This window comes from Colletotrichum fructicola (assembly GCF_000319635.2).
Source record: "Colletotrichum fructicola Nara gc5 chromosome Unknown KSG_Nara_v1_contig02, whole genome shotgun sequence".
Lineage (NCBI taxonomy): Eukaryota > Fungi > Ascomycota > Sordariomycetes > Glomerellales > Glomerellaceae > Colletotrichum > Colletotrichum fructicola.
In genome coordinates this window covers 3,448,907-3,470,834 of record NW_027094052.1, presented here as the reverse complement: position 1 = coordinate 3,470,834, position 21,928 = coordinate 3,448,907, and the positions used below count along the sequence as shown (strand labels likewise).

Below are 21,928 nucleotides of genomic sequence, written 5' to 3'. Positions count from 1 at the left end.
CCAGTCAGACTCCGGCCTGGAGCTTTAAGCTATCAGGTCTGTCACCCGTGTCTGCTGGGCCTCGTCCTTCGGCCCATATCCGCGTTCTTCTCTCTTCCTCTCGCCTTCTTCCTCTTTCTCAGGCTGGAGCTTTGAAGCTACCAAAGGGCCTGTCATCTCTCAACTGGGAACGTCTTCCAATCATTTCCATCAAGCCATATTAGAGAACGCCGATTGCAGGTGTGTTGTGTGTAGGTGGGGGAAAAGGTGTTTGACTGCCAGTCCAGCAATAAATGTAATGCGCCGCTGGCAGAAAGGGGTGTGGGTGAGTGACAGATAGTGCTGGGGGCTGGGGGGTGTGGGTGCTGATTTGGGTCGAATCCAAAGGCAAGTTGCTGAAGCAGCAAAAGCACATCGGGTTGCGCTAACAATCTGAAGTTTTACATGTCCATCGAATCGCCGCCGTTAGCGAAGCTGAAGCCGCCTTGTTGGGGAGCAGCGTTGGCGCCGAAACCGAACGTGCCGTTAGGACCGGCCGTCTGAGCCATGCCCTCGTCCGCATTCTCCTCCTCGTCCGAAAAGTACTTCTCAATAATGTTGTAGGCCTTCATGTAGATTTCCTCGTTGGCGTTGGTCTGGCACTCGTGAATCTTCTCCATGCCACCGCACTCTTCGATGAACAAGGCGTAACGATTAATCGAGTCAGGACCTTCACCAGCAGCCTGCTTGTCGAGGTCGCCGACCTTAAGGATGTTCTCCAATCCATCCAAAGCGACTTGAATGATCTTGTTGTCAGGGCAGGCAAGAAGGTCGCACAACGGCTTGATGCAGCCCTGAGAAACCAAGTATCTGATCTGCTCCGGCTTCTGCAGACCACCCGATGTCGCGTTGCTGATCGCCCAGCATGCTTCCTTGCGGGTCTTCAAGTCACCGTTAGACAATAGGTGAATAAGAGGCGGAATGATGTTGGCATCGATGACCGACTGAATCTGAGCGGAGTTACCGGCGGTGATGTTGGAAATCGTCCAGCAGGCCTCCTTGCGGATACCATCCTTGTTGGAGCTAAGCAACGAAAGGAGGCACGGCAGGGCACCGCAGTTAATGATCACTTGCGTCTGGACGTCGTCACCGGTGACAATGTTGCCCACGGAACGGAGAGCGGGCGTCTGTACGGAGGTAGAAGCGTGCATCAGAAGCTCAACGAGTCGACGGGGAATGCCTGCTTCGATCACAGCCTGAATCTTGTCGTTGGACCCATCGGAGAGGTAAGAAATAGCCCAGCAGGCGTCGATGAGAACCTCGTCGTCAAGGGAGTAGACGAGCTTGGAGAGAACGGGCAGGGCGGGAGCAATCTGGGAATTACGTCAGCAAAGCAACGGGACGGGAGGATTAGTGCCAGGCTACGTACGGTGTTCCAGTCGGGCTGAGGAGTCTTGCCACGGCAAAAGTTGCTCAGAGTCCAAGTTGCGTTGCGCAACATGCTAAGCTTACGGCTATCGCCGAGCAGGGCCAGCAGAGGCTTCAAAGCGCCACAGCTAAGGACATAGTCGCGGCAGTGAGGACTATCGCCGGCAATGTTGCCGAGAGCCCAAACGGCCTGTTCCCGTACATCCGGCTCGGGGCTGGCCAACAACTCAACGAAGATGGGGACCGCACCAGCCTCAATAACGACCTGGGTTTGCGTGGCAGAGCCGGAAGCAATGTTGGTCAAGGCCCAGGCAGCCTCGAACTGAACCAGGGTATGGGGGGAGCGCAGGAACTCGACGAAACGGCTGACGACACCAGTCTTGATAACTTCCTCGATTGGGGGGTTGCGCTCCTTGGATAGCAACTTTCGGAACTTTGTCGTTGCTTGGATCTGGAGATCGATCTGGTCGGAGAAGACACCGTTGACCATCTGAGGAAGGTCCTCGTTCAACTGTAAATAGTTAGCATCTTGTGCTTGGTGACTAGTAGCAATGTTTCTGATCTGTGCGAGTTGATGAATGCCAGTCGTCGTGAACCTCACGCAAGGCGTTTGGCGCGGGGCTTCAGGTCTAGTGGGAGAGGACCGTCCCGACTCGCGCAAAGGTCAAGTGGGGCAGAGGCAAGGCGCCCTGGCAACAGAGGGGGAAAATAAGACGAAGGGTGCGGCAGTATTGGTGGGGTTCAAACAAAGAGGACGACGACAGCGACGATGCCATCGCAAAAACGCGAGAAAGATATCAAGACTGACCTGGGACTCTGTGGGAGCGGTATCATCGTCGCTGTCTGGAGCAGCTCCGAGGGAAGCGCCGGGTCTGTTCTCGCCCGTTCCGATACCACGGCGCTTGGCCAAGTTCTCCTCTCTCTTGGCCTTGCGAATCTCGACCTGCTGCTCCTCTCTGCGGCGACGGAGCTCCTCAGGCTTGAAGGTGCTCTTCGCCTTGAAATTGGTGCGGCGATGCTCGGGGATGTACCGATCAGCCATGGTGGTTGTTGAGATGGATGCTGATTCTGGTAGTGATTGTTTTTGGGCCGCCCGTCAGGAGGGGGGAAGGTAGCGGTTGACTGCTTTGAGCAGGCGAAAGGAAGAAACCGTCTCTATTGACAGATGCTGACTTGGTCGTCTGGCGCAGGAATGTGGGAAGGCTCTCTCGTGTGTAAAAACTGGAAATGCCGAGTTCGGTGTCAGAACGCGGGAAGAAAAGATGTTGCAGATGGAGGGGTGGGAAATTTATGCCACTGATGATGGGGGGAAGGAGAAGTCGGGGAGGATGAAGCGAGAGAGCGGGTCGACGAAAGAAAAGTGCAGGGCCTTTCGCCAAATCCAGGCAAGCCCGCTAAGGCTGTGTGTGTACGTACACTTGACATGTGGCATGCTTGAGGGTGAGAGCTTACCTAAGGTACCCGGTACGGCTTCTGAGGCCGCAAGCGAACACTGAAGTCTTTTTTCCTTCTTTTTCTCCTTCTCCTCCTGTTAGGTGGGGAGGCACACTGTACAATGGCGGGCTTTGGCTCTCCAGATGCTTCTCATTAGCTGAGTCAGGGGAGGCAGTTCAATTGGATAGGTAGTAAGACGAGTAGCTCTGTAAGAGATTGTGACCCCACAATGGCGCTGCCTCTCTTTGCTTAGCCTGGTTTCCTAGGGGATTATGTCATGAAATGCTAGGCAGGTACTTCTTTCCACATCACCTCTGGAGGTCGATGACGGACTTACCTTCCCAGACTGAGTAAGACGCTGAGGACGGTTGGCTTCCAGGCCTCAAAGGTGCCCGTTGTCTACATCTATGCACCACTTGTTTCTCAAGATAATGATTGAAAGCTTTGCCCTTCAAGGTTCCGCGTGCCTTGATGCGTCTGCTTCATCTTTGCATTTGACGCATTATCCGTTGTTCTATATCTGTTCTGGAAGAGAGACCTACTTGAAGGCGGAGGAAAAGACATCAGCGTACCTGCAGCCCTAATCTTTGCTGCTTCCAGATGTTCTGCTGCCTGGAATACGTTGGGCGTGGAGATGGAAACACTACCAAGAGCGCAAGTCGAACTTTTGGGTAATTCCATTGCTTCCATTACACGCACAGGCCAGGCTGGGTGGCTGTGGCAAGAGCAAGTAACTGCACCTTCCACCAGCGAAGCACATGGTCTCGCGAAGTGACATCCAATTTGGTGGGGTACCTCAGCGCGTCTCACAGGCCCTCAAGCCACCGACACGCGTTTGGAGGAAGTCAACGACCGAACCACTACACAAAACACCATCCTGGTCCTTACAACAGGCGTTCGTCGTCGTCGGCGATGACGATACTGGGCCACCGCCAATAATCAACTCATCTTGTTCGAACGATTCTGTCTCCTTTGTGTTTCCTACCTCTCCTCTCTAGAACAGCCAACATGGCCGAGACAAATGCCGACATGGACCTTCCTAAGGGCTTCACTGCGCTGGCAAAGTTCATGGAGGAAGGACAGATCACGCCTTGGACTTTCGTCGACGTGATCGGTGTCGTCAAAGACTTCCGGGCCCCAATGAAAACAAGAAATGAGGGTATGTTTTCGACCTATTTCCCAGTCAAACTGCTTTGGGCAGCCTGACACAAAATCAGATATGAAGTGCGTGCTTCGCCTGATTGATATTTCGATCCAGGACCAGGTGACTTGGGATGTTGAGTTGAACATTTTCCGCGTACAAGAAAAAGACATACCTATATGCGGTCCTGGAGATATTGTTGTTGTCCACCAAGCCAAGGTGCGTGCGTCCACCTGAGGTTCTTTATTCGTGGTGGCTGACATTGATTCCCAGGTTCAAAAGCACTCCGGATCGCTCTCTCTTTTGACGAACAGGGCAACGACTGCCATTCATGTATATCCCGCGTCCAAGATTCCCCCGTATCCTCAGCCGGCCTCTCAACCCCTGACGCCATCTATGAAGGATGCTGGTCAGAAGTCGAAGCCTGGCGCCGAGAAGTATGTGTCCTGGCTGCATCAGAATATCAAGGCAGAATGCATTCCGGATGCTGAAGTCTTCGCAACTCGTGTGGCGCAATCAATCAAGGGGGAAAAGCAAAAGCTTTGCGAGCTTCAAGAAGTCAGGGATGGCACTTTCCGTGACCTGATCGTCCAAGTTGTTAAAGAACCATTTAATTCTGGTGACAAGGTCACGCTGTATGTGTCTGACTACACCGAGAATACGTCCTTCTATAATCACGCTTGGAAGGGTCAGACGCAGGACGGAGGGAGAGACGGAGATCCCTACGGCTACACTTCGGGAAAGGCAGGCAATCCTAATGCGCAGGTCGATTGGGCAGGTCCCTTTGGCAAAAGGTGCATACAGATAACGTGCTACGAGCCACACGCATCGCTTATCCGCTCTCAAGTCAAGTGCGGCGATTGGGTTCATCTTTTGAACATCCAGATCAAATTTGGGAACAACGGACTGAACTTGGAAGGCTTCCTCCGTCAAGACCGCACCGACTTCGCCAGAAAAATGTCCATAGAGGTTCTTGATCCACAAGAGGACCCGGAAAATGTCCATCCTGCCCTCAAGAACGCGATACGGAGAAAACGCAATTACGAAAAAGAGTTCAAGGCTCAAAAAAAGGAGATCGATTCGGTCATTGGGAGGACGAGTAAAAAGCGGTCTGCACCTGATCAAGCAGAGAAACCTTTGAACTCAAAGCAGAGACGAGCGCTTCAACGAGCGCAGTTGGCCGAGAAGGCAAAGGGGGACGAGAAACCTGCATTGCCAGCTGCAGCTCCTCTCCCTGACCTTAACCCCTTAGGTAACCGAGCTCAACTTTTTCTTATGTGTTTATTGCAAGCTAACAGAAATCAAGTGACCTGCGAGCATCACGACAAACCGACGAGTCTCATACCTGACATCCTGGAGCCGGCGACCTATGAAGCCACAGTGCAAGGCTCCACCGTTGTTGTCAAACTGCCTTTCACCGTTGCCCAATACCGTGCCAATGTGCGCGTGATTGACTTCCACCCTCCAAGACTCGAAGACTTTGCTTCCGGCCGCAAAAGAACAGAATACGACATATTGTCTGATAATTCAGACTCCGAGTCCGACTCGAATTCAGAAGAGGAAGATGGAGGGACTCTAGACAACTTCGTCGGCGAGCGCGTCTGGGAGTGGCGCTTTGCTCTACGCCTCCAAGAAGCGACATTGACGACGGCTGGCAAGAAGCACAGCCCAGGCACAAAGAACAACACCTTCTGGGTTCTGGTCGACAACCTCGAAGCTCAGCTTCTAACGGGCCTTGACGCCTGCAATCTTCGCACTGACCCTGATGAGCTATCCAAGCTGCGCGAGAAGATGTTCATTCTCTGGGGTGATCTTGAAGAGAAGAAATCCAAGGCGCTCATTGATGCCGGTAATAAGAAAAAGACCAAGGCAAGCAACAAGACCCCCAGCGATCGACCACCGTTGGATAGCTCCGACGCTGAGATGATCGACAAGCCGCCTGGAAAGGGGGCTAGCGACAAAACTGTTTCCAACCGGCCCTTTACTTGCTGCGTGCGTCAGTATGGTGCGCAGGTAAAGGAGCCCAACGAAACGAAAGCAGACGCGGGATTTGGCAAGCGATGGGAACGGGTGTTTGGACTTTTTGGGACCAAGATATGTGGTGGATAATGGAACGGAACGGGAATCAAACGGGACCATGGATACTCACTCAAGGATATATGGCGTAGGGATAAATTGGGCAGATTGAGACTACGAGCAATGACTGTTGGCATCGTATTGGAGCACATCGAGAGGGCACGAGGGATGATGTCTTGTTTACAATGAAATCGTGTCGTATTAGCTACTAGGAGAGCTAACCATCTTTTCATCCTTCCAACGCCGCAAAGCCAGTAGAGTGAGCCATCCTAGTGGGCGCCTTAGTTCGCCGTCGCAGCCTAAACATTATCTTCCCCCCATAGGAGCGATACTAAGACTGCCCACAACATCGTCAACCGAGGCACGAAGTCCGCATCAACAGGACACGGGAGACGGCTGGTAGAAGTCCCAGACACCGTACGTGGGCAGAGCACAGAAACAAAATGATAAACAGGCTGAAAGCCCGGCTAGTCACCCAATACATCGTCGTCATCGGCATCATTATTAGCTGGAGCTTCCTCTGGCTCCGGCTCTTCTTCTTCCTCTTCCTCCTCCAGTAGTTCGCGCCGGCGTAGGTCTTCTCTTGAACCCTCTTCCGGCTCCGGCTCGGGCTCCTCAAGCCCGTCCTCTTCTTCTTCATCTTCGACGACAACTTCCTCACTCCGCGCTGGCTTCTTGGATGCTGGCTTCGCCGCGGCAGTCTTTGCCCGTTGAGCCTGCTTCTTGCCGTAAAGATGTTCTCGGACTTTGTTCTCGTCGAGGAAAGCAACGACTTCGCTAAAATTTTTCCCCAGCCGGGTCTGATTTCGAAGGAGCCGCTTGCGAAGTTTTCCGGCATGGGGACCTGACTGGTCCAGGACCTTTTGCACGACAGCCAAGACGTACTTGGCTGCCAGCTCGCAAAGAGCCTTCTCGGACTTGAGTTCCAGAGCGAGACGCTCTTCAAAGCTAAGAGTCTCATCGTCGTCTTCCTCATCGTCAGAATCATCATCATCCATGGGCTCCTCGTCATCCGCCGGCTCGTTGAGCGTCTTCTTCGTTCTCTTCGCGTAGCTCTTCTCGATACCGTCGTAGATGGAAATGAGCTCCGGTAAGAGCCTCGGCTCAAGTTCACGCATGAGGCCCGCAAGCTTCCTATACGTCGCGGTGCCGCGAGTGGGCTCAACAAAGTTGCGCAGAGTGCCGAAAAGAACGTGAACGTCGCATAGGGCGCCAGCGGCAAAAAGACGAGTGTCATCAATGACGGCTCGCGACGAAAGAGTCTTGATCAAGTTGGTATCGTACTTTTTGCGCAAGACGGATAACTCATCCACAACAGTATCGGAGATCTCGGCACCGCTGTGAATGACTTTTTCGAGGCTCTTTACCTTCCACATGAAGTAGAACTGGGTGGCTTTAATCGCAAAGGACGCAACCTCGTCTTCCAAGTCGTCCAATTCCTCGTTAGGGTCATCGAACGTGCCGCGGTTGGCGATGTTGATCAGGATCTCGATCGACGACGACATTGAATCGGCCGCCCGACCTTCGGCCTCCAGGATCTCGACAGGGTCAGAGATGCGAGCTAGCTCACTAATCTTCATAAGAACAGTAGACAGCGCTGTGAGATGCTCTGCCTCAAGATTGCCTCTGATGGAAAGCTCACATGTCTTGTCGAAGCCACGTAAAGTTGTAATGACATTCTCCCATAGCACAGCAAGCTTTCCATCAGTGAGTTCCTCAAGCTCTTCATATTGTCGAGAATGAAGAAGAGCAGCAGCCGCTTCGGCAATGACTCTCTTATCATCGTGTCTGTTGAATTGAGTGCTGATCTCATCCAGCAGCTTCTCGTATTTTGTCGAATCCTGCCGCAATGTTTGGAAAACCTCAAGGTCAAGAAAGTGCTCCATTCTGAGAACAATAGTCGCCGTGGCAGGATCAGCCCCGAACTTGTTGAGAAGTTGAGGGATGGCCGTCGCGAGATCCAGAGCAGTGTCTTCTTGTGCCTCGGCGACTTCGGAGCGTCCGCCCCTCTTCCTAGCCTTTTCAGCTTCTGCCGACTGTAACAAGGACATTTTTACTGCAGAAGCGAGAACCTCCAGAAGAATGGCCTCCTCAGAACCCACAGGACCAACAGCTTTCTTAAAGGCCGTTTCCGTAGAGGCACTCTTGGATCTTGACTTGGAACTGACGGTATGATCGTAAAGCAGATAGCCGGACAGGACTTCCCACTCCTTGACGAACGGAACCCTGTCGAAGAGCACCTGAGCAGCGAGTGATATCCTAGTATCAGGCACGCTTGCTTGAAGAACGTCGGCGGCTACGGCTAGACCTTGAGGGTTCGCGTCTTGCTGTTCACCCTCAAGCTGTTCGTCGTATGCCGCAAGTGTCTCTGCCAAGCACTTGATGTTGACCCACGTGCTGCGAGGCGAGTCGTAGTCGTCCTCTTCAATCTCGCCGAAAACTTCATCTAGCGCATCCTGGCCGCCGAGTTCCTCCATTTTGGTAGTGATGAAGTCTTCAACGCAAGACACGAAGAAGCTCACTACTGATTTACGAATTCGGATATCGCTGTCGTATATCAACTTGCCAATGGTATCCATTTCTTCCGGTTCGAGCATTCCGGCATCCCGGAGAACATTAATGACGCTCACGGCTGCCACGCGCACGGAAACCTCAGCGTCCTTCGTCGCGATTTCAATGAGGCGAGGGCGGAATCGGTCAATGAAGTGGCCAAGTTGTGAGATACCACGTCTGAAAATACGTGCAAGTTGTCTCAAGACTTCCTGTCGCGTGGAAGCAACCGTGTCAGAAAGCATCCATCCCAGGTAACGAAGGTATTCCGGCTGCATGAAGACTGTGGGAAGACCCAGGATCCAGGATCCCAGTGCTTCGACACATTCTGTCCGGATACGTGGATCAATATCTCGGTATCTGTGGATAAACGTGGTATCGAAGAAGTCCTTGATATGGTGGCCGCACAGCTCTCTGTTGTTGTTGGCCTCGTCAAGGCTGTGCTGCATTTCTGCAAGCTTTGCCTTGTTTTTGCCTCTCTTGGCTTGAGCAACCTGCTGTTCAATTGCCGTGATGCGCGCATCAAGGGTTGTAGCGACCTCGATCAGCCCGTACACCAGGGAGAGAATGACTGTAGTAGCTGTGTGACGGTAGGGACGAAGCGACGAAGTTGACATGGATGCTATCCAGCGCACGAGGTTCTCCATCAGAGTCTGGTCGTTGTAGAGGACATCTGTATCGTGAACACTGCGGACGACAGATTTGAAAAAGCCTGTGAGAAGGTCACGGAAGGCTTTGGTATTCTTTGCCCTGGAGATGAGGGGATATTCTGTGACTTGTTCCTTCACGATGTCAGCAAAAGAGTTGACCAACAAGACAAATCGGACAGGGTGATAGCAGCTTACCTCCTGGAAAAGATCTTGAAGCTCAGTAAGACGAGCTTGACAGTTGTCAGGGTCACGAACATCGTCCTCAGTGATCTCGAGGTCGCAGCCAGATGCTTGCAGGACGAGGTTGACTAGTTCGACAATGGCGAGGGCATCATTCCTTTGATACCTCTCTTGCCATTTATCCGCAACGTGTTCAGAGGGCAAACCAGAGCCAAAGACCTCCGCTACAGAGGCATGTCAGTGTCAGGTGATGGAAAGCAGAGCTACATTCCAGGGATGCTGCATACCATATAGGCCACTGCCTTCCTTGTCGACGGCAGCGATTCTGACCGTCTTCTTGGGACGTGATGGCAGGCTCGCGGGGTGACCAGATGGGCCTACACCATTGGTCTTTGGCTTCTTAGTGGCGGGTTTCTTTACGCGGTTTCCTTGTGCAGCAGCAGATCGCTTCTTGGGCCTAGGGCGGGGACGTTCGTCGGCGCTGTCGCCATCGGTCATCGTGGCATCGGACAGGGGCTCGTTATCGTCATTTTCTTCGTCGTCCTCATCGTGATCGGGGCCTCTCTTGCGCTTTGGTGCGGTCACAGGCTCTGGGCTGAACTTCTCGGGGGCTCGCACGACGCGTCCGGACCGGCGACGCGACGAGGACTCGGGCTCGGGAGATGCTGTCGCGCTTTCCATGTTGTCGCGTGTGTGCGAAATGATTGCTGGAGCGTGTAAATGATCGCAGCAGTCGCGACAATTATTTCGCGCCGATGAGCGAAGGTTCGGGGAGGTGGCGCATACGAGGGAAAATGTCGCGTCCAGGCAGTGCGTGTCGGTTGAAGATGTTTAGGCAATAGTTCTCCAAATTCGCGGGTGGGAGAACTGTGGATCGAGCAGCTGCGGTACTGTGCGTGTCGTGTCAAGTGGGAGCATGGACACTGTGACAGCCCCTGGGGAACATTGCCTCAGAGGTGCCATTAGGTACGTACTCACCCTAACCCTGCTGTCACGTCTTGGATGCGCCTGCGACTCTGTTTCCGCAATTAAAACCGAATGTGCCATGAGTGCGGCTGGATGCAAGAGAACATCATGGAACTCGTTTAGATGCCATGAGTATGGTGACTCTAATGCTCAATGGTTGGGGAGGCAATGGCTTGCAGCAGATGCACAGTACAGAGAAATAAAAGTATGAGACTCGACTCATGGCATTTTAACAAGACGCAGGGGTCAGGGTGACGGCAACTGTGCGTGCTCCGCAACTTGACTTTTCAATGCCACTAAGGTAGATAGATACCAGGCAAAGTCTACCAAGTGCTAAATGCAAGTCAGTGCAATCTAAAGGCCAGCATCGCAACCTTAGAACCTCGGCGTTTTATAATAGACCTAATAACGGACACTTCAGGTGAGCAACATACTCATTCTTGCCATTGACCAGGTCGATCAATGCTGCTCTGCTGCTTGTTCCGTCGGCTTCTTCTGATGATCTTTTGGTAGCCGAAATCGCGTGTGCCTCTTGCATCAACAATGACCTGACGGACTCTTCCTGACAAGCCCCTATAGCGATCAACGACTTCTACGCCGCAACAACAGCAACCATGGGCTCGCCATTCCCGAAGTCCTCGTCGGCTGCTGGGGAGGGCGAAATCGTTGCTCAGTTATTGCCAAACGGGCTCTCGGGCTTGCAGGCCATGTCATACCAGTATCCACTGAAACTTATCTCCCCCTCCCCAGCGGCCAACCAGAAATGTGTCCTGGTGTTCCTCTTGTCTTATGGCGGCGGACTTGTTGGAGGCGACAGCGTGAACCTGTCTATGCGTGTGCTCCCACATGCGAAGCTCGGTGTTGTCACCCAGGGTCACACCAAGATCTTCAAATCACCGTCTCCTGACGTCGTCACGCGCCAGAAGCTCGAGGTCAACATTGGCGAAGAGGCCGGTCTCTGCCTCCTGCCGGATCCTGTGCAGCCCTTTGACGGAAGCGTATACGAACAAACCCAAATCTTTACAACAGCACCGACTGCCTCTCTGTGTCTGCTGGATTGGGTGACACAAGGCAGAACGGCGCGAGGCGAGGATTGGAGTTTCGTCAAATGGTCTGGGCGCAACGAGATTTGGTCCTCTTCAGAGACCCCAGGAAGCAAGAAGCGTCTGCTCGTGAGAGACACAGTCATTTTGGACAGGAACAGCCAGGGCATGGTCGGGAGATCATTGCGAGAATCGATGCATGGCAACGGGTTGTTTGGTACTCTCATCCTTCGCGGCCCGCAAATGCAATCTGTTGGCAACTTTTTCCTCGACGAGTTTTCAGCACTACCCCGCTTGGGCGCAAGAGATTTCAGGTCTGCAGAGGCGCGCGCGGAAGAGGAAAGCAATCTGAGCGAGGCTGAGTTGTGGCGACTGAAGCGCATAGAAATGGAAACGAAGCAGAGCATCTTGTGGTCAGCGGCCAGAGTACGGGGTTGTGTCATTGTCAAGTTTGGAGCGAGCACTGTCGAGGCCGGCCGCTTGTGGATTGGAAGCATGTTATCCCGGGAAGGCAACATTACCAGAATCTTCGGAGAGCAAGCGTTGATGTGTGTGAAGTGAAGGTGTGTTTGTTCAAATATTTAAAACCATCCAGAAAACAATCCAAGATCATTGTTTCGAGCTGATCGAGAATAGGTGACGTTGGTTGAATGTCCGTCCTCACGAGCTTCACTACCACTCCATACCTACATACCTTGGAACCTGGTAAGCCCACTGTTGTCTTCACTGCGACTGCGACCCGCGCGGGGTGGTTGACTCACCCCACCATGCGTGCAGCACCTCGACTGGAACTTCCCTTAAAAATTACGAGGCGCCCGACGTTTACTTACCTAGACCCCACCGCGCTAAGTAATCAACCATCTTTTTTTTTTTTTTTTTTTTTTTTGCTGGAGACATACAGACTTCATTCATGACTTCGACGACCCTACCAGAAGACTCGAGGCCGACAATTTCTCTTGTACCATACTTATTCATCCACTCATTGTTCTTCTGAGCCACAATCAGCACATAGAGCAGCCAATTACAATGCCCGAGGGTACTACCCCGGCTCGGGGCGCCAGCAGAGCCCGCGGACGAGGAGCCGCCAGAGGCAGAGGAGGCCGCCAAGCTTCTAGTTCTACACCCAGCGGCGACACTCCTGCGCCGCCTTCGAGACCTTCTTCGGCCCTTGAAACCGCTTCAGCAACCGTCACACCCTCCAGATCCGAGCCCGCAACGCGGCAACCCACACGAGGTACCTCGGCAGGCAGATTTCGACCCAGAGTCGTCCGCAGAGATGAGGCGTCGCGAGACGTCCTCGCTCGACAAGAGCAGGACAAAGATAATGCGAGGGCCAAGGCAGAGGCTCGCGCTCAAGCTCGTTCCCGCGGTCGCAGTCGGAGAGCTCGAGGAGATGCCATGGGCAGAGGCGGAATGATGGGCCGAACTGCCGTTGCAAGTGGCCCTTTCTCGCAAATACACTTTGAAGGTATGGTTGCATATGGAAAATTCATGGATCAACGTACTGACTCGGTCGTAGGAGGCTCAAGATCCTCTGGCGGATGGGGAGGTGGCGGCGGCGGTGGTGGTCCTGGCGGTGGATTCTTCGGCGGAGGCGGCCGTGCTAAGAGCGAACGGGGTGCCTTTGGGGAGGCATCTGGTCATCGCGAAGCTAGAATCAATGCCGATAGACTCGCCGGACACCTGGTTGACCGAGAACCTGATTCCTATGACGAAGCGACGGCAGCCCTGGTGAACTCAAAGCCCGATAACATCTGGCCCATGGGCATCGCGCGAATCGACAAAAAGGAAGAAAAGAAGGTTATTGCGACAACAGCTGAGCTCGAGGCTGCTGAAGACGGCAAGGCGGAAGAAAGTCTCTGGGTCGAAGATGGCCCATGGTCTGGCCCTACGCCCCAGGTCGGCGAGGAGACGAAGGTCTGGCATGCAGCACCCAAAGGTGCGGTTCAGGTCAAGGCAGAGCCGGGAGCCGAGTCAGGTGCTATGGAGGTTGATCTCAGCATCGTCAAGTCAGCAGACACCGAGGCTGAGGAGAAGCCTACACCTGAACCGAAGGTCAAGAAGGCATTGGCTGATCCTGAGGTGGACATGATCGCACAGGACATGCAGCTCCTGCTGAGCGAGTTGGGCACCGTCTCGGACGAGAACTCAAAAGCACCTGAGAATGGCGCTGTGCAAGACAAGGATGGCCGACTCTACCTATTCCAATTCCCCCCTCTCCTTCCGCCACTGCATCCTTCTGCCGCTCCAAAGGTCAAGCCCGAGCCAGACGATGTTGTCATGCTCGATCAGCCGAACGGAGGATCGGTCGATCTCACCAAATCGGATGAAAACATCAAGCCAAAGACGGAAGAAGTCGACAAGAATATTGATCTTACAGATGTTTCTCAGCTCGTCTCGCAAGCTGGCATGATGGGCAAACTCAAGGTCCGCAAATCAGGCAAAGTCGAGTTGGATTGGGGTGGCCGCACTTTGGAGCTCAGTCCTGCCGTAGGTATGAACTTCTTGACGACGGCGGTGATTGTGGAGGAGTCGGACGAGAAAACGAGGCAGGGAGTTGTTGGCGGTGATAGTATTGGTATGGGCAAGATCATGGGCAGATTCGTTCTCGCTCCGACCTGGGGCGATGAGGAAGAATGGGTTGTCGATCCGGAGGATCTTGTTATTCCCGAAGATTCGGGCTGAGGAACATCCAGATGAGGATTACACTGCACGCACCGTCATTGGATGCGGCTAGTTCCGCAAGACATACCTGGTGAAAAGGAAAAGCACGTTGCGTTGATCAGATGTACAGATGTACCGGGGCTACGGGGTGAAAGCGGATAGACACCCAAAAAGGACAGAAAGATACCCTACCCTACTTTAGTTCGGACTGTAGCTAATGGGACGAACACGAGGGACGAACACGAGGGACGGCGTCGTCCCGTCGGCCTTCCCCACAACCCGCGTATACTCCGTGACCCAAGCCACGACGACAGCGCTTACTGCGGCGTACGATTCATACCTATTGTCGAAATGGTCTGTTTTCCTTCCTTTTACCACCACTTGCTCCTTGCGGTGGTGTTGGAAAGAGGAGACGAACCCAAAGAGAAGAAGATCAGTCTAAGCGCTGTGCGACCCTTAAGCCCCCAAGCTTTACGACCGCAATTGAATTCACGACAAGAAGTCGCGAATGCCCTCAACTGTCCGAGATGAGTAGAGAATCGGGGTCCGCTGCGTCGGGACCTCTGCATGTCGTCATCATTGGCGCCGGTCTGGCGGGTCTTGCGACAGCTCTCGCGACCAAGATTGCGAAGCCATCCCACCGAGTGACAATACTCGAGACGGTCAAAGAGCTTCAAGAAGTCGGGGTGCGCATTTTTCAAACCCCACGAGACACTCTGTTGCTTACACTTACCAGGCTGGCTTACAACTCACGCCCAACGCAACCCGCTTGCTCGAAGCTTGGGGCCTTTACCCGGCTCTGGCACCTCTCGCGACCCTCCCTTCAACTCTTTCCGTCCACCGCTATGACGGCAGCCGCCTCCTTGCCCACGAACCCGAACTTCAACAAACAATCGAAGCTCGCTACGGCCATCCCTTCTGGGGCCTTCACCGCGTCGAGCTACAGCGCGCCCTCGTCGATCGCTGCGAGGCGCTCGGGGTCGAGATTCGTTTGGACTCCCGAGCAGTCTCTGTCGACTTCGACCGCGCTGAAGTCACGATAGAGGACGACTCAAAGTCCGGCCCTGGCATCATCGTGTCAGGCGATGTTATCGTCTGCGCAGATGGCATGTGGAGCACCACCCGGGCTCAGTTCCTCGGCCGTCCCAGCCCGCCCGCGCTGACCGGCGACCTGGCATTTCGCATTGCGATACATATCGACTCGCTCAAAGGCCCCCACAAAGAGGAGCTCGAGGCGTTCATCAAGTCTGAGACGGTTAACTTCTGGATCGGTCCGCAGGGCCATGGGGTCTCGTATACCGTCAAGCAAGGCCGCATGCTCAACCTCGGTCTTTTGTCGCCCGACAACCTCCCCGAAGGGTCAACCAAGGTCGTGGGCGACGTTGAGGAGATGCGCTCGCTCTTCTCGAAATGGGATCCACTCCTGCGCAAGCTTCTGGACCAGGTCGAGAGTGTACACAAATGGAAGCTCTGCTGGATCGAGCCGCTGGAGGAATGGGCGAGTCCCGAAGGCAAATTCTTCATGGCTGGAGACTGTTGTCACCCGATGCTTCCTTACCTCGCACAAGGCGCGAACTCGTCCCTGGAAGATGGAGCTGTTCTGGGATATCTCCTTGGAAAAGTGAGCAGCCAAGAGACGAAGGCCGCGCAACTTCCTGCGGCGGCGGCGATGTATCAAAGCCTCCGCATGGGCCGTGGCCAGCGCATCGTCATGGAATCCTTCCGCCAGCGTGATGACTTTCATATGATGGATGGCCCAGAGCAAGAACATCGCGACGAGGTCATGGTGGCGTCGCTAGAGCCCGGAAAGGGACCCGAACCTGGCTTCCCTTCGCGGTGGACCTGTCCTGAGATACAGAGGTTCTTGTATGCTTATGACGCATACGCGGAATCTGAGAAGGCGTACAAACAGGATCCATTCTGAGTTTTGAACCAGCCTGGTATTGCCTGCTATTCAGTTCACAGCGTCTGGTATCGTTGTTTGGCCAAATTGATCTTGGCCGGAGGTGGTCGCGTAGAAATCATGTAATACAAAATACATCTACACTCTCTATTTTTGAAGTCCCTGGCCTACTAATACCCAAGATTTTGTGCGATTCCTCCGCCTTTCGCGGCCGTAACCACTTTCCCCCAGATGAAGCGGGATGTCCCCTTTAGCCGTGAGTCCCGTATAAATATAGCATAAGTTTGATAATGTCGACATCGTCGTGGATTATTCTCTCCAATTCGTTTTAATTACTCCTCCCAAGACCAACCCGGCCGCTATGCTGGCTCTGCGCGTCAAGGCCGTCGAGTTCCACTGAAGATGCGCTCGGAGAACCGCTCCCTCCTCTCCAGGTATTCCCAGACTTATTCGTTCCTTCTATAATGTACATCTCGCTCTTGACGACGTCCGCCCTTCTCCGGTCCGGCGGTGCCATGAAATCGGGTGTGAGCTGTCCTCCATCCACCTCTTTTGATACAGCCGCGAATGTGGGCTCCCGAGGCATCGAGCCGATCTCGCCGTCATGTTTTCCGAAGCCACCCATTTCCATGTTATCGATGTCGTCGAGATCATACCCAGGCGGGCGGCGCACCGACCTTGTTGTTCCCGATCTCATGGGCCCTGATCTCATGCCCCCGCTCATGTTGCTCATTCCCGGCGTTCGGTCGGTAGATGTGAATCCATTGAGTCGCCAGGCTCGGAGGAGAGGTCGGATGGTAACAAGACTCGATGCGACGATTGCGACGCCCGGTTCGACAAGAGTCCACACCATGGCGTCGGTTCCCATGACTATAAGCGAGGTCAGCATAATCTATGCGTGGGCGATTTATACTGGCTCCTCGGATCCATGTCCGAGGCTGGATGGACAGCCTACATAAAATGTCACTCAAGTCGCTCAGGTCAGCGAGGAACTTGAGTCTGATCAACGTGGCGATGCTAGCGCTGTTGACCTGTTAGCTCAGCGTCTATGTTACGGAGGCTCGGTCAACCTACAAGATACCCAGGCCAAGAATCACAATCACGGTAGCTTTGGCCTGCTTCGACATCTTGACATTCCAGATAAGAGGGATAGGAATCAGAGCCTGCAAAGTCAGCAATTGCTTTTGTACATATAAACGCCATTAAATCATAGACTGAACTCACGTAAAGCCAGTCGCTCAGGATAGTCATGACGCTGATTGAGTAGGCTGCTGCAACAACCGCGTTTGGCGACACGCACTGGGAGTTCAAGATTGTGTAGTCCCATTGCGCCTCTACCGGAGAGCATTGGAATATATTCCAGAAGAAGATAACAGTGCTCCAGACAGTAATAATCGCCAAACTGACGTAGATTATCCAGTTGTAGACCATGGAAGTCGACAGTCGCAACAGGAAGAACCCGATGCTCAGCTTGATGAAGAGCATGTTAAGGACATATGTTGCCGTGGCGAGAGCTTGGTACTGCACATAAATGTTAGACTGGATGCTTACTGAAGCGCCAAGAGTAGCATACCATTAAAGCCGATATCTCTTCCTTCTGCTGGAGTGCTACGTTATGATGGCCCAGCCCATCACGCACGCCCACGAGAATGAAAGCGCAAGAAAGGGTAAAGATTGCCTTCGTCCATCTGGTTAGGGTAAATCACTGCACGCACTGGGGCAGGCGAGACTTGCCTGGGCAACAAGCATGAGCCAGTCATCTGCTTGGAAACCCTTGGTCATGAAAGCACGAACATAGACGCGGAGAACGACAGAGAACCAAGAGAGAATAAGGAATGTAACGGCGGTGGCTACAAGAGCACCACCATTGCTCTCTGACAAGTCTACCTCAGCCATAGGGCTGTGGCACTGCGATGCTCTAAGGAATGACAATGGGAGAAGAGCATGGCCAAACGAGAGGAAAGAGAAGGGAAGCAGACTGGGGTGGTAACATATGCGGCCCGATGGGATTTAAGCTGATCAACTACGATAGACGGTGCTGGACTGCCAGGGGTCGTCCTGGTTCGGACTGAAAGGGTTCATGGGCTAGAATCCTAACTTGCTCAAGGCGGACGAGAGAGGGTCGCCGAGTCTGAGACCCCCGGAGATGGGCCCCGGTAGGACAGGGTCGACATGTGGAGAGCGACGGGGGTACAGACGTGCGCCAGTCCGGTCCGGCTGCATGGTGATGGTGGTGAAGGAGGGAAGAGAGTCAGTGGGACTTCAGAGACCTGGCCAGGCGGGAATTTTGGCTTCTTTGACTCGTAGTTTCTGTACTTTTTTTTTGTGCATGTAGTGGTACGCAGAGGGTGTGAAGGCTTGTAGGCGATTGCAAGGCTCCCTACGTTGGAGCAGACGACTGATTTTGGTCGATGTGGGTAGAGGAAGCTCATGACCGGTAGCGATGACTACAGCTTGCGTTTCCGGCGTGATGGAAGACGAAGAAACGCGTTGTAATCGCTGACACTACTCATGCCGGGCCACAGTCTGCGGCTGTAATTTGCAACTGCGTCCGTCTCACGTACCTACACATAGTACGTGATGAGGGCTGCAGGAACGACGCACAGCGATGGAGACCCCGGGCCCAGGCATGATCGGGTAGACAGAAGTACCCTCCCGACGACACAGAGAAACGAACTAGCCTTGTCTGCAGGTTGTCTCGTTGGTTCGAGCACCTCGCACCCTTTCTGGGATGTGCACATCGGTGCCAATGACTGAAGGAAGAGATTGTCATGGTCAACAATAACAGGCAACCCAGTGTGGGGTGGCGTGTTGCTGTGCCTCTTCTCTGCTGAGACATCTGCAGCAAACCTGTTCCAACAACAGGAAGGATAACAGTCGTTAGCCGAGATCTCATTCACTCTAGAGATAAAATCTTCATCAAGGCAACCCGGTGCTGCCCCGCGAGACATTGACGGACCAACGCCGCAAGCTACTAAGCTTGACCGATGTTGTTCATCTCTCACTTACCTCCAGTTGGCGTCGACCGGGCCTCATCCCCGTCACGATGGGCCTAGCAATCAAGCTAGAAGTCAAGGATCGATTCTGGACCGACGGCTCTGGGTCAAAACATGGAAAATGGCCCGCTAGACATGACAGACGAATCTTTGGTCCGACCCAGCGATTTGGATCATCCCTGGACACCAGCCGTGCAATATAATGCGCGCTAGTGAACCGCACGAATTGCTGAAGTGTAGTAAAGGCACGCCGACGAGGGTAAACTGCACTAGAGGTTGGCGCGGCATCATGAGGGGGAGGACATCTGGCAAGCCAGTCGAGTTGCGTGAAGCAGTCGGCTACGACGACCCGAACGATGTAGTTGGCGGAAGCAAGAAGCAACGAAGCGGCAACGTCTAGTTGGACAATTCAAGCTTGGGTAGCAAACCGGTCGGCGTTCGCATGCAATCCAACTCAACCATGGAGGGAGGGGGGTTGGCTTCCTTGCCCTTCCCGCGTTGTAAGCTGGCCAGTGGAAGATCAAAAAGCAACTTGGACGTAACACAAGTTTGGTCGGGGGAGCATTGAAGATGGAGACAGCGGACGGGAGAGCTGCAATAAAGCCAAGAAACCGAGAAGGCAAAAGCAAAAAGACGCGCCTACCCCTGTCTGGGCTGTGTGTGTTGCGACTTGTTGGTGTCCATCCCGAGCTGGGCGGGGATGGACCCGGATCGTCAGAGGACCGAGGAACCATTGCATCTCATCCATTCGACGGCTGATTCGTATTACCTCAAAGGCGACAGCACTTTTGCATGTGTCGATGAATCGCAGATGAGCAGGGCCGCCGGTAGATGAAGAGAACCGCGCTTTCGATTCGGGGTAATTCGAGAACGGAGACATTCTGGAGCCTGCTAGGTGATCCACCATCATGTCCTAGGGTCTGTGAAGGTTGTGCTGGTGCCAACAAAAGGTCCTTGCTGCATCTTGACAAAACAACGCCGCTCCGCTCTCGGTTAATAGCGTGCTGGTAAGTATTGATTTTGATTGATGAGTCTTGGGGAAAGGAGATTTCGCTACTGCCCGTCAGCTACGAATGCTGGAGATGGGAGATTGCCAAAAGCTTGCCGTCAGTGACAGGTGGTCCGGCGGGGGTGGAGGGAGGCCAGGACTCGGAGAAGGAGGGCATCTAATACCCGGTTGCCCTCATTCTCCGTGATGGATCATGGGCGATGCTGTCTGGTATGTGGCCTGGTGTGAGAGTCGGGTCCCGCGTCCTCCGCCACCATTAACGATGGACTTGTGCCTTGCAGGAAAAGTTGCGCGTACGAGTGAATTTGCACGCCCGAAGGATCGAATGTGGAACTCATCATCAATATTGCAGGGCGAGTGCTATCGCTGTGTTAAGTAGTGGTTCGCATCTGTCGATTGACAAAAAAAGGACAACGGGGTCAAGGCACGGACTTGGCTCTAGAAGCGGAATGGAAGGAAGAAGACGATGACGAAGGTCGAATGATTCTTCAAACCAAGGCCCTACTTCATCTTCTTCACCGTCTGTGTCCAGCGCCGGTTATGTTGTCTTGCTTCTCGTCTGCGAGAGCGGCCGCAGGAGTGGTTCCTGTCTGCGTGCAGTGCTCGCATGGGCAACATGCAGCCAAGGTACGAAGACCTAAGAGAGAGCTGCGTCTGTCTATGCTACGGATACTTGGTTTTCTCTGGAGCTCTCAGCACGTGAGCAAGTACCACAATACTTCAGTTGCGTCCAGACCGCGGCCAGCACCACCTACCCCGGCAGCTTGGGGTCAGAGGAGCCGATGGTGCCAGAGAGCCCAACGCGAGCCATCTGCGGCGGTGGACAGACAGAAGGAATAGGCAGGAGGAGTCGCTACCCATGAGCAGTCGTGTCAGCCTCCAAGGGCCTCTGTCTCCGAAAAAGAATGTGCATGTCGCCTGTTCAAGGTATGTGGGCTGGCGGCTGGTCCTGCGGATACCTATCCGATTCCCACATCTCGAAACCTCTCGCGGCTCCTCACTGTGAAATCTGGAAGGTCTCGGCCGAGGCCTGTTCAACATTCGCTGGTCCGGTTCCACAGTGACTGAGCTGCGCGAAGCCCGAGAGTTTTGCTGTGGCCTCGGCAGAAGTAAGGGACTCGTTGAAGTTTGGTTCAGATCATCACCCGGATATTAAAACATCAAACTCTGCCCTCCACCATGTTCCTCCTTATGCCGGTCTCATGTCTTTCCCCCCTGAATAAAACTCGGGACGTTGGTGTACGCAGTATGGCATGCGCGAGCTTTGCCGTGCATAGTCGGGACGAAAAGCCGGCGCCGGTCTGCCGCTCTGCGTGTTAAGGCTTGTGGTAGAATCGATGGTGTCACCCGTGGACGACTGAACGAGGGTTGTCTGATGCTTGAATGTAACGCTGCACCAACGGCCAACATGCCCTAACCGAGCCCGGCATCCTTTCGCCATCAGGCCATCGCAAATCCAACAAACGGGACTGCTGTCCGAATGGCATGAATGCTGACGTTCCAGGTTGGTAAAGGCGTTTTGCGGCTCTCTGCTACCCGTAGAGTAGCCAAAGCGACGTTGATGTGATGGCGTCGCCAGACTGTGCCACTTTGGATGTAACCCAGCGGCTGGCCGCGACTTATTTACATAGTATGCGCTTGAGCCTCACGTTCTCTGCAGATTCAGATCCACGCCAGTCCAGAGTCACGATTGATCTGCGTGGACGATTTGGCGAATCTTGTGGAGCGAGTGTACGAGGCGGCTTGTCGAGTGATGGGGTTGGGACGAAGCAAATACCGGTTGGCGAGCGAGGAATACTGACAACTGACGTGATAAGATGCCCCTTTATCCGAGGACTGGCACAACGGGAGTCAACACACCCAGGTTGATATCTGGGTTTGAAAGGTCGAGGAAAGATGAACCAAAAGGCAAGGTAAGGTGCCCGCCCAC

General features: G+C 53.8%; 7 protein-coding genes across 7 annotated transcripts; 4 read left to right on the top strand and 3 right to left on the bottom strand.

Annotated features, from left to right (window-relative positions):
* Positions 1–419: 419 nt before the first annotated feature.
* On the bottom strand, positions 420–2,428 carry kapA (Importin subunit alpha; the record flags this gene model as incomplete). Its single annotated transcript, XM_032033711.1, has 3 exons — positions 420–1,331; positions 1,388–1,897; positions 2,195–2,428. 3 exons carry the CDS (start codon positions 2,426–2,428, stop codon positions 420–422), a joined length of 1,656 nt encoding a protein of 551 aa, XP_031887087.1.
* Positions 2,429–3,828: 1,400 nt separating this feature from the next.
* Positions 3,829–6,070, top strand: pot1 (Protection of telomeres protein 1; the record flags this gene model as incomplete). Its single annotated transcript, XM_032033712.1, has 4 exons — positions 3,829–3,979; positions 4,038–4,180; positions 4,235–5,213; positions 5,268–6,070. The coding sequence occupies 4 exons, from the start codon at positions 3,829–3,831 to the stop codon at positions 6,068–6,070; spliced, it is 2,076 nt and encodes a 691-aa protein (XP_031887086.1).
* A 434-nt stretch (positions 6,071–6,504) lies between these two features.
* psc3 (Cohesin subunit psc3) lies at positions 6,505–10,098 on the bottom strand (the record flags this gene model as incomplete). The annotated part of the gene is made up of 3 exons (XM_032033713.1): positions 6,505–9,369; positions 9,433–9,641; positions 9,705–10,098. The coding sequence occupies 3 exons, from the start codon at positions 10,096–10,098 to the stop codon at positions 6,505–6,507; spliced, it is 3,468 nt and encodes a 1,155-aa protein (XP_031886893.1).
* An 899-nt stretch (positions 10,099–10,997) lies between these two features.
* CGGC5_v003711 (putative urease accessory protein ureD-like) lies at positions 10,998–11,987 on the top strand (the record flags this gene model as incomplete). Its single annotated transcript, XM_032033714.1, has 1 exon — positions 10,998–11,987. The coding sequence occupies one exon, from the start codon at positions 10,998–11,000 to the stop codon at positions 11,985–11,987; it is 990 nt and encodes a 329-aa protein (XP_031886892.1).
* Positions 11,988–12,452: 465 nt separating this feature from the next.
* Positions 12,453–14,111, top strand: CGGC5_v003710 (uncharacterized protein; the record flags this gene model as incomplete). Its single annotated transcript, XM_032033716.1, has 2 exons — positions 12,453–12,894; positions 12,946–14,111. The coding sequence occupies 2 exons, from the start codon at positions 12,453–12,455 to the stop codon at positions 14,109–14,111; spliced, it is 1,608 nt and encodes a 535-aa protein (XP_031887066.1).
* Positions 14,112–14,617: 506 nt separating this feature from the next.
* On the top strand, positions 14,618–16,014 carry CGGC5_v003709 (FAD-dependent monooxygenase OpS4; the record flags this gene model as incomplete). Its single annotated transcript, XM_032033717.1, has 2 exons — positions 14,618–14,776; positions 14,827–16,014. 2 exons carry the CDS (start codon positions 14,618–14,620, stop codon positions 16,012–16,014), a joined length of 1,347 nt encoding a protein of 448 aa, XP_031887067.1.
* Positions 16,015–16,321: 307 nt separating this feature from the next.
* Positions 16,322–17,889, bottom strand: CGGC5_v003708 (uncharacterized protein; the record flags this gene model as incomplete). The annotated part of the gene is made up of 6 exons (XM_066151165.1): positions 16,322–16,863; positions 16,949–17,016; positions 17,068–17,156; positions 17,218–17,514; positions 17,567–17,601; positions 17,709–17,889. The coding sequence occupies 6 exons, from the start codon at positions 17,887–17,889 to the stop codon at positions 16,322–16,324; spliced, it is 1,212 nt and encodes a 403-aa protein (XP_066009440.1).
* Positions 17,890–21,928: the final 4,039 nt, after the last annotated feature.